This window comes from Protomyctophum bolini, assembly GCF_963924005.1.
Source record: "Protomyctophum bolini genome assembly, chromosome: 5".
Taxonomy (NCBI): Eukaryota; Metazoa; Chordata; class Actinopteri; order Myctophiformes; family Myctophidae; genus Protomyctophum; species Protomyctophum bolini.
Window position 1 is genome coordinate 19761969 of NC_137866.1, and position 11347 is coordinate 19773315.

General features: G+C 47.3%; 3 protein-coding genes across 3 annotated transcripts in view; 2 read left to right on the forward strand and 1 right to left on the reverse strand.

Annotated features, from left to right (window-relative positions):
* The window catches only part of xkr7b (XK, Kell blood group complex subunit-related family, member 7b), a 37054-nt gene that overhangs the window by 19502 nt on the left and 6205 nt on the right, over positions 1-11347 (forward strand). The window contains exon 2 of the mRNA XM_080763053.1: positions 7910-8109. Coding sequence (XP_080619179.1) covers positions 7910-8109 — 200 coding nt within the window. The remainder of the gene's footprint in view (positions 1-7909; positions 8110-11347) is intronic.
* LOC308315949 (RAD50-interacting protein 1-like) lies at positions 247-2604 on the reverse strand (the record flags this gene model as incomplete). Its single annotated transcript, XM_080764225.1, has 1 exon — positions 247-2604. The coding sequence occupies one exon, from the start codon at positions 2602-2604 to the stop codon at positions 247-249; it is 2358 nt and encodes a 785-aa protein (XP_080620351.1).
* LOC308315950 (uroporphyrinogen-III synthase-like) lies at positions 3137-3937 on the forward strand (the record flags this gene model as incomplete). The annotated part of the gene is made up of 1 exon (XM_080764226.1): positions 3137-3937. One exon carries the CDS (start codon positions 3137-3139, stop codon positions 3935-3937), a length of 801 nt encoding a protein of 266 aa, XP_080620352.1.

Consider the following 11347-nt stretch of genomic DNA (forward strand, 5'->3'; position numbering starts at 1 on the left):
CATATATATATTTGATTTTGAAAGATGGAAGGTTTATTTGCTCATTTTGTAAGGAAAAAAGCCTGCGAAAAATACACTTATAGGCTGAACTAAAGCCATCACTAATTAAACATGATATTCAAACTGAGAAGACGATGACTTGATCAGACTTGCCCAAATATGGAGTGTCAGCGGGACATCCTGCCTCTTTACGCTCTTCAGGAGTTTCATCACAATGATATATCTGGCGTACACATGCTGTACCTGTCACTGTCCGGGCCACGATACCCTGAGGTTGAGCAGACTGAGGACATCACTGGGGGGCAGAAGGTAGACCCCCAGCTCGCTGAGTGCAGACTCCGGTGAAGGATTCCCCTCTCCTCTTCCCGTTGGCTCCTCCTCGCCTAACATTGTCCACTCCTCCACAGCATCTCCCAGCAGGTCCCTCAGCAGGAGAGCCGAGCCGACGTTCAGGGACAGAATTATGCAGGCCTCTTTGACACGTTTGAAGAAGTTCTCAGGTCGCTTGCTGTAGTGTCCGAACAGGGGGAAGAGGTTCCTGGTCATGTCAAACTGTAGCTGGGCCGCCCCGCCCTCATTGAAATTATTATAAAGGATGACTTCCTCGTAGAGGAACGTGTCCATCCGGTAGGCGAGGCCCTGCCATGTGGTCCGGAACAGGGGGACACACAGCAGCTGCTGCAGGTTCAGCAGGTGATCCCTCAGGCAAAGCATCATGGGACATGCTGAGCTGGACAGAGACATGGTGGCCTGGTCACACTGCGAGGGCAGAGACAGCCACCCGCCTTGACGGTAGGCCTGGGCCTTCTCCGTCACGTCTCTCATCACGGCGTCCAGGAGTCGGCTCATCATGTCCCCCCTCAGCCTCTCCAGTAGGACCAGGAGGTCCTCGAACGGCGAGCCCTCCAGGGAAGCCAGGCGGCCTACCTCCACCATCCCCAGACCACTCAGGCTGCCCCCGCTGTCCTCCTCCTCCTCGCCCAGGGAGACCGCAGCCTGCTGAAGCTGAAGGAAAAGCACGTTGTCAGCCCAGTCTGCCAGGACGGTGGAGATGTAGTTCTCAGCGTTGAGGACGGCACCGTAGCGTGCTCCCAGCGGGCATCTAGACTCCTCTTTCATCACCTGCGTGAGTCGGATGCGGAAGTCGTCCACCAGGTCCCTCTGTAGTTCGAGGAACCTCAGCTGAGCACGAGAACACGGCAGTGAGCGGTAGCGCTCAGTAATGACCGACAGCAGAGTCATGAAGGTCTCGGCACAAGCTGGAGCCTTCAGCTCATCCAACTCGTCCACGTCGCTGATGTCTCTGTACTGAGATCTCCATGCTCCCTCAGCCAACAACATGGTGTCCACCTTCTCCATCGCCCTCGTCTTCTCAACAGCGAGCCATTTCCGTAGCGTGGCCTCGTCTAGCAGGATGTGCAGGGCTCCTGGGAGAGTGGCGGGATAACTGTAGGTTCCCCTCAGCTCCTTCTCAAACTGCAGTATCTCGTCCACCAGGTGGCAGAAGAGATCGTCGTCGTGCAGGAGTCTGGGGATGTTGCTGACCAATTTCTCCTGGGCTAGAGAAAGCAGGCCACGGCACAGCTCCACCCTGGCATCGCCGTTAGTTCCAGCCCGGTCCATAATGTGCTGGATCTTCTCCATAAAGTCTGAGCTGTTCCCCATCCACGTCAGAACCAGGGTCAGGTACCACTCTGGCTTGTTGAGTGAGTTGGTCTGTCTGTCTCCAGTGAAGTGGTATCTGAACCTCTTGCTGAGTGGCAGCAGCATGATCTGGATGGGCAGGGAGAGGGGTGCAGCTTGGTGGGACATGCCTGAATGGGGCGCCGGCCATTTCTCTGATATTACATCATCAGAGGTCTGCAGGGACAAGAGCTGTCCGACCAGTAGGTCCAGCCGGTTGTTGATCTCCTGGACGTTGGCGGGACGTGCCATAGACTGGGTGGAGGGGGAGACGAAGGGCCAGTGAAGAAGAGTCAACACCTCTTTAAAATCACCCGCCAGTCTGTCTTTGACGATTCTATGCCAGAAGCGTAGCGTCTCTCTGAGGAAGAACTGTAGGTGAGTGCAGCCGGACTCCTTCAATCCCATGTCCAGACTGGCCATGGTCCTTACGGCCGTGATGGCCTCCCACACTCCGTTTGTCATCAGATACTGTTGAATGCTGTCACTGAGATCCTCTATGCGTTGTAGGCACTGCAGGTATTTCATGTGTCTGTCTATGGTGTCTACCTGGCCCAGCGTCTGACCAAGTCTGTCCACCCATGGTTGGGCCCCCCGTAGGTGCTGTTGCAGTGCGTTAGAGAGAGTCCTCTCTTTCTGCAGCAAGACCTTCAATGATGCCATGACCTCCTCGGCTGCCATTAAAGCAGAGGACACCTTCAGAGGCACGGGGCCGGATTCCCTCAGCATCTGTTCTTGTAGCAACTTGTTCTCTGCGGTCAGTTTCTCCAAGACATCCCCGACATTCTTTAATGACTTCACATCGTGGCCGACCTGCTCTATGAACTCGATCACGTAGCATTGTCTCTGTTTGCAGAATCTGAATCCTTGTTGTTTAGTGCAAAGTTGTTCATCATCTTCTGTTGATCTGTGGGATAGCATGTTCTCTCATCCACTTTTCCTCCATGTGGATCTTGCACTTTATTTGGCCAGTCTGCGAGTACTATGACCTCAGACATGTCCATATTTGGAGCTTTGTGTGACATGCGTGTCCCCGGCTCTGTGCACTGTATTCAGGGTATGAAATGTATATGCTTCCATCCGTCTGTTTGTCTGCAGTTCTTCTCTGTGAGTTTGTCTGCCTCCCATGCTTTCCCATGTTCGTCATCAAGATGACATCAGCAGTTTCTGATGACATTATGGATCCCAATATCTCCATATTTGTGAACCAGTTGTATGTCAGTGTGAGCAGAATAGCCTCTCTTTTATATCGTTTAGTAGGTAGACGTTTTTAGATTCTATAGAAGTTATTATGATCAGTCAGAAACCCTAAAGTTTGTGTTGCAATGAAAGATGAATTATTGTATTAGCTATTTAGATTTTTAATTAGTATCATTTTAAATGTCCAGTAAGTTATAAAACAAGTCTCAACGAGATTCCCTGGGAAGTGAAGGGATCAACAACCTCCATCAACATGCATGTCCTGCTTCTGAAAGAACCACGAGAGGGACACTCAGGCCCCGAGCCTTACATCAAGGAGTTGGCATCTCATGGGCACAAGGCAACCTTAATCCCTGTCCTGTCTTTCAAGTTTGTCTCATTAAACACCTTATCGGATAAACTCTTTCAACCACACAGACATGGAGGACTGGTCTTCACCAGTCCCAGAGCAGTGGAGGCCGTCAACATGTGTGTACAGACAGAGGAGCGAAGAGAAGAGTGGAACAATTCCGTGAAAGAAATATGGAATTCCAAGTCCATCTACGTGGTCGGGAGGGCAACTGCAGCATTAGTGCAGAATGTAGGTCTGAATCCTCTGGGAGAGGATACTGGGACAGTAGATGTTCTATCGCGCCTCATCCTTGAACGAGAGGACACACATATCTTGCCACTTTTCTTCCCGTGTGGTTCAATCAAAAGAGAAGTCCTGCCCACGGCTTTGAGGGGACATGGAGTGCCCCTGGAGACACTGAGCGTCTACGAAACCGCTGAACATCCGGATCTGGAGAAGAACCTAAAGAACTATTTCACAGAACTGGGCACTCCGGCTTGCGTGGCTTTCTTCAGCCCATCAGGAGTCAAGTTTAGCCTAGAGATTGTGCGGAGGCTGTCGGGTGTCCAGCTCACTCAAATGAAGTTTGCAGCCATCGGGCCGACCACAGCAGAAGCCATGGCAGCAGAAGACCTGTGTGTCGGCTGTTCTGCAGAGAAGCCAACCGCAGTGCACCTGGCTGCAGACATAGCCAACGTTCTACGACCAGTAAGGACGCCCTGAGGGCGAGAAGCCACCTAAAAGGGGCGAGGTCGCGCTGAAACAACAGAGCTTCTTAATACGGCGCAGTTAAGAAGCAGGAGTTAAACTATTAATCATGGTGTCTGTGCGGTCAGTTGCTGGCCGGCGGGATTTAGATGGGTTTCTGCCCCCTCTATATGATTATATCGTATAACTCCTCTATTAGATGGCTCTGGATCAACATATTTAATTAATTCTCTATTGGCCATATATGGAGCGTGTAACGGGGCATGACACACTCAAATGTTTGCATCTGCATAACACTGTTACAAAGTAAAAGAAAAAAAAGGTAATCATAATGTACTTGACTTAAAGTACAAACGTATTGGTATCAAAATGTACCAAGTATATAGGTATATCATTATGCAGAATATCCCATTTAACAAGTTTTCAAATGTATTTAACTGTATAAAGGTCTTTTGAACATAGCACTATACAGCTCACAATATAGTAACTAAGGTCTTCAAATAATTGTAGCAGAGTACAAAGTACAATATTTGCATCTGAGATGTAGTTGAGTAGAAGTGAAAGTTTTACCGGAAATACTCCAGTAAAGTAAAAGTATCTCAAAATTGTACTTAGTACTGAGTAAATGTACTAGCTTTCTACCACTACTGCTTGCGTGCGTGCGTGGCGTTGCGTTGCGTGAGAGAACTACACATCAGAGACTCATTAACATCAAGATGTTTCTAACAATCTCTCATCATGGAGATGAAAAGGGGCAGGACGGCCCTCCTTCACTCACAGCCTATCGTTCTGTCTCTCCAGTTACAGTGTCTCTCTGTCTGTCTCTCTCTCTCTCTCTCCTCTTTCCCTTTGTCTGCGGGTTCATATCTGGTTCACCAGCACTCTTGGAGCAAAGCTCCAACGTTTTATGGGTCTCTATGGGGTAATGCTAGACACACACACACACACACACACACACACACACACACACACCTCTCTCTCTCTCTCCACACACACCATATTGCTGGTCCGTATACTATATGCAATGCCAGAGAGCTTTTAATTTGAAATGGATGATATACAGGTATATAGCGGCGACACTCTGTCGGCCTACCCCCTGGTGTAACTTCATCATGGGTCAGCATGGTTCAGGGCTTCATGTTATCCCCGTAGAGGTTTGTTTAATAGATCATCCAGACTGACTGGAACCAAAGGGTCAGATATGTGCTCCACCATGGTACTGTACGTATATACAGTAGCACCATGCAGCCTCAGTGTCCTCTCTACTGAGCACAGCAGAGGTGCAGGGAACTGCTGGACTGCATGGGGCTGTGTGAGCTCATCTAAATGTGTTCAATCACATGATGCAGGGCACTATACAGGAACTACTGTACGTACTGTACTACTGTGTCCACCATTATGCTTATCTTATCAATCCTTGTGTTCTTTTGCTAGAAATGAGTGTCTGTCTGTCTGTCTGTCTGACTGTCTGACGCACACATGCACGCACGCACGCACACACACATTCTGACTCTCACTCTGGCACGTGCTGTCCAGGAGAACCAATGATCGTGACACTATTGTTTTGGGAATGCTTGCAATTACAGTGTGAAGAGTCATGGGGGTGGAATCTATTGGAAACATCTATTATAATTCCACTGGAATTATAATAGATGTTCTGTTGCAAGGAGTTGCAACTATAGTTGCATTGGTGCAGTCTGACCTTTTAGTCTTAACAGTAACTTCATCAGTCAGTCAGTCAGTCAGAGAGACATTCCTGTTTGTAGGGTTGGTTCTGCTGTTGTGGTCAATGCAAAAAAGGATAACCACAGGCACAAAATGAACACACGATAATGCATGCACAGCACAGGCAGAGGGAGAAGGGAGGAATTTGGAGATAGATAGATACCCATTGTATACACACAGGCACGCCCATATACTATTATAGATAGATACTATATACATATACTGTAGATAGATAGATACCCATTGTATACACACAGGCACGCCCATATACTATATGTATATAGATAGATACTATATACTGTACATATACATAGATAGATACCCATTGTATACAACTATACACACATGAAGGCACGCCCATATACTCTGACTGTCTCAGTGGTCTAACTGTGCAGGTCTAACAGATAATACACACACAGCTGCCATGAGTAGTGGAGAGAAGGTGAGAAGGGGGAAAGGAATTTGGAGGAGGAGAATGGAAGGGAGGAAAATGGTGGAGGAGGAGATTGAAAGCTGCAGATAGGGCGGCCTGGGGCGAGAAGGAAAATAAATGAGAGAGAGAGAGAGAGAGAGAGAGAGAGAGAGAGAATGAATGAATGACGAGAGAGAAAAGAATAAGAGGAGGGAGAAAGAGGGAATGACAATGGAGAGGGAGAGAGGGAGAGTGCCAGACCAGCAGATTATTTGCAGAGCCACAGATTTCCCGGCTGCCTTGTTGCCTGTGTGTGTGTGTGTGTGTGTGTGGGTGCGTGCGTGCGTGCGTGTGTGCATGCGTGCGTGTTAAGACATACGTTATGTACAGTAAATCCTTGGTATGTGTGAATATGTTTGCAATGCAGGTGCAGCATGTCAAAGAAAATGGGAGGGGGTGTTTTCTTTAGCCATGCGCGTAGCGATAATAATATCACTGCGTACTGTGCGTAGATATTAGTCTCATCCTTCTCAGTGTCCCGCCCCATATTTGCATACTGGGCAATGTTGGTTATAGCCTGGTTCCAGAAGAATCTGGTTGGCTCGTCACCACTTCGGCTGTGAAGTCCTCCCACAATTGAGAGGGGCCAGGCTAGATTTACCTTACCCACTTAACCCATTTAGGCCTGACGTCAAAATAAAAAAAAAGTTCGCTCTGAAAGAATATATATTCAAAGATTTGTGCCGCATTTTTATGATTTTTCAAAAATAGCACAACAAACTCGTAGCGCGCCACTTGGTGGCGTGCTATGAGCTTGTAGATCTGCTATTTTTCAATAGCTAAAGTATAACATAATGCTTACTTAACCAAAAGGGGTTCCCACCCAACCCTAAAGTCCACTTGCCAGAATTTGAACCCAGGCATATTGAGTACACCAAAGTTTTATGTTAGAAATGTTGAGTATGGGCCCCTATAGTATGTCGAAACTGCCGGATGCTAACTTCCATATGTTCCAACATTTCATCATGCTTTATGTATAGCATGTGAATTGGAAAACCATTTGTGGATCTGCTATTGTCACTATTTTTGTGAAATGTAAAGAAGTGCTTTTCAAATGCTTTTTAATTTTCATGTTATTTTTATTTGGACATTTATGGGAAAGAAAATGCCCAGAATAGAGACACCATGCAGGGTAAATACATTTTTAACTGAATTGATCAACTGTGATATTAATGATCAAACATGAATATCAAACACCAGACAGTCTGCATTTCCTCCCAAAAGGAGAAATGCATGTATGTAATTCAGCCTGACTATAGAGGCAGAGATACAACGCATCCCAACCGGCCATATAGTAATGAATGACCAGAGGAGAAGATGGATTCCCCTCCATATCCCTGGCAGCAAATTGAACCCTTTTATATATTATTTTGCAATATGTGCTTTCTTCCTTACATCGTTACTCATAAATGTAAGCTATTTTTTTCCTCACACGTCTCTCTCTCTCTCTCTCTCTCTCTCTCTCTCTCTCTCTCTCTCTCTCTCTCTCTGTCTCTCTCTCAGACCCGCACAGAAGAAAACCCTTTACCTGTACTTTTTGTTGTCAAATGTTCTTTCTTTTCCTGCCTTGATCTCCTTTCCCCCCCTCTCTTCTTTCCTTTCTTAGTTCTTCTTTGGAAAGTATTACACGATGGGAACTACACACAAGAATGAATTTCACACACTTTTTACCTGTAAAAACCTGTAAAACTGATTTGGAATAAAACTGATTCTCTCTCTCTCTCTCTCTCTCTCTCTCTCTCTCTCTCTCTGTCTCTCTCTCTCTGTCTCTCTCTCTGTCTCTCTCTCAGGTACGTCCATGCTTTGTACCTGGGCGCTCAGAGTCGGTGGCACAGCGACGGCCCGCGTCGTCACTTCCACTGGCGGCTTATGTTTGAGAGCGCTGACATCACCATGCTCCGCCTTCTGGAGGCCTTCCTGAAGTCCGCCCCTCAGCTGGTCCTTCAACTCAGCATCGTTATCCACCAACACACTCTGCTACCACTGCAAGGTACACTGTTATTGTTGTTGTTGTAGTTTTAGTTGCGACCGCAGGTCGCATTTACTATGAAAACGTGCATTTCCCGTCAGTTTAGATCTCCATATATGGAGCTGACCTGTTCTGACATTCCATATTTTGATCCTTCCCCATCCATCCTTCCTCTTCGATGTCTCCCTTTTGACTGATACCGGTCCATTTAAACTCTAGACGGGCCTGCCCCAAAGTTATTAGTGCAGCCGTGCCCGGCAGCCGGCGAAAACTTGAGTCCTCAACAGGCCCGAAAATTAAGGCCCGGCCCTACCTGGGCCCTCATCAAACCCTGTACACTCAAGACACGCTCCATATATGGCCAGTACAGAATTCATTCCATATGTTGCTCTGGCCCCCCAATGCCAAAGCGCCAGCGCTCGCCCAGCGCCTAAAGGGCGAGGTCGCTTCTCGCCCTGCAGGCGTCTTACTGGTATACTAGGCCTCTAATTCTTGTTGGTGACACACAAAGACAAATCTTTATATCATAACTGTATCAGGGGGCTGTCTACTGGCAAAGAGAAAGACAGAGGCAGGCAGAGATAAGCAGAGAGAGACAGGCAGGGAGAGAGAGGGAGAGAGAGGCAGGCAGGGAGAGAGAGACAGAGAGAGGCAGGCAGGGAGAGAGAGACAGAGAGAGGCAGGCAGGCAGAGAGAGACAGAGAGAGGCAGGCATGCAGGGAGAGAGAGGCAGAGATTATAATATGTTTTCATTATTACTTCAATATCAAACCATTTCCCCGCCAGGATTAATTAATAACATGCCAGGATATCACGCCGTTCAACCCTTATTTTGAAGATCCACAACTCTGCTACCGGATGTTGTGTCAGCTTAATGGTGTGTGTTGTCTCGACGGGATGTTATTGTTTGCCTGGAGCATGAGAAGCAGTGGCTGGTGCTGTTTTGACCAGAAATGCCGCCTGGGTGGGGGTTTTGGAGACTAAAGCGACTGAAAGCGTGTTGCACCCTTGCACGTGCAACCAAGATGGCGCAGCCCAGGGTCTAAGCTAACAGCAACGAAGCTAATGTGAGTAGCCTTTCCACTAGATCGAATGAAACACATGTATACAACTGAATAACCGTAGATATGTATTTTGGCAGCGTCGCTTCCCGACAAATAACGCAGACTACGTTTTTTAGAGGAGAAAAGGTTAAGAAATGTATGTAGGCTTATATATAAAATGTGAAACTGTTCATATTTAGGAGTATATTTCAATAAAGACTAAAGAATAAAAGTAACAAATCAAAACTATAGCAGAGGAAAGCAATATAAAAGACAAGCCAGCAAAATGAGAGGAGCAGAAACAGAAGACCTCTGAGAGACAGAGGCAGGCGTGCGAGATGCAAGCAGACAGAGAGCACCCCTCACTTCACACGGGTGTGATTTTTTTATCTGTTTTCGGCCAAATAATGCCAGCCACCGAACGTTGGCTGCATCCCTAGTAACACGGTAGTACTCAGTGCAGGTATCACTGACAGACCCTTATGCTTTATTCATTCACCTCTTACAAGGAACAGGCTGGCCTTTGTTAAATAAAACAACAGTGTAACTCTCTTACATGCACACAAACACGCACGCACGCACACACGCAACCACGCACACACGCACACACACACACACACACACACACACACACACACACACACACACACACGCTCTAGGGACACATGAATACTTGAACTTGTGGTTGACCCACACACAGAAACGTTTGTATATAAAAGCACACCGCACATACTATGTGCGGTGTGCATGTTGCACATATTTTATGCACACACACCGAGGTCTACAGTACTAGCATGCACATGGCAAGTACTGTACGCACACGCACGCACGCACACACGCATGGCAAGTATATGCACATGCAAACACACACACACACACACACACACACACACACACACACACACACACACACACACACACACATTTAACAAAGCCATCTCATATAATCAGATGGAGTTGATTTGCCATCGGACGGGTGAGCAGACAGACAGAGGGAGCAGACAGACAGGTGGAGCAGACAGACAGGCGGGTGAGCAGACAGACAGAGGGAGCAGACAGACAGGTGGAGCAGACAGACAGACAGGTGGAGCAGACAGACAGGCGGGTGAGCAGACAGACAGAGGGATGAAAGAAAGGAAGAAATAACTGCAGGAGAAATAGATGGAAGAGACAACGAGGTGGAGGTAAAAGCTTGTGGGGTGTATATATAGAGATGAAGAAAGAGAGTTTTTGCACTGTAGGCGACTGCTCTCGTCGGGAGAACCAAATGAAGGAAGGCATGGAAATTCTAATTAGGGACATTTTGCTGGTCCTCAAAATGTTCTTTTCTCATTGTGGTATCCTGTTTATTTGTACCAATCCAGTGGATTTTGTAATTAAGAGTAGGTGGTTCTGGTTCAGCTAGTGCAGGGGTTCTCAACCCGTGGGTCGCGAACCCTCGGGGGGGTCGCCAAATTATTTTGGGGGGTCCCCAAACATTTATTTATTTATTTTTGTTTTAAACTGAATGGCTGGAAAATGTAAATTAAGTATGTGCTGCATGCATAAACTTTCCTTAATTATATTATATCTGGTTTCAGTATTCATTTATGATATATTTTCTCTATTATTAAGGTAATGTTTTCAGTCAGTTTGTATTGGTGGTGGGGAGGGGGGCAGGGCGGGGGTCGCGAGACATGGCCAAAGCATTTCCGGGGGTCCCCAGCCAAAAACGTTTTGAACCCCTGAGCTAGTGGATAGATAGCGTTAGATGAGGGAACGTATAGTCAATGGAAATAAGTTGAAAGCCCTCACGTGTGTGTGCTTGTGTGCGTGTGCGTGCGCGCGCGCGTGTGCGTGCGTGCGTGCGTGCATTCATGGAGTGAATAGCAGATGATTTGGTGAACAAAAGTCCAAATTGCCTTTTCTGCAAATATACTCAGTGAAACACACACACACACAAGCACATATGTGCACACTAAATGCAATGAGAGTTCGTAGGTGAAATGCACAAACACGCACTTCCTCGTTGAAATGGAGTAATTTTGACAGCCAGTGTGTCCCAGATTGCTCCCTTTTTCTCTGCAATTTGGCACAATAAAGGCACAAACATAGACATGGAGTAGACACACACGCACGAGCACACACACACACACACACACACACACACACACACACACACACACACACTGGCATGAAGGCAAATGCACACAACAACATCACACAGCCCGAGGAGG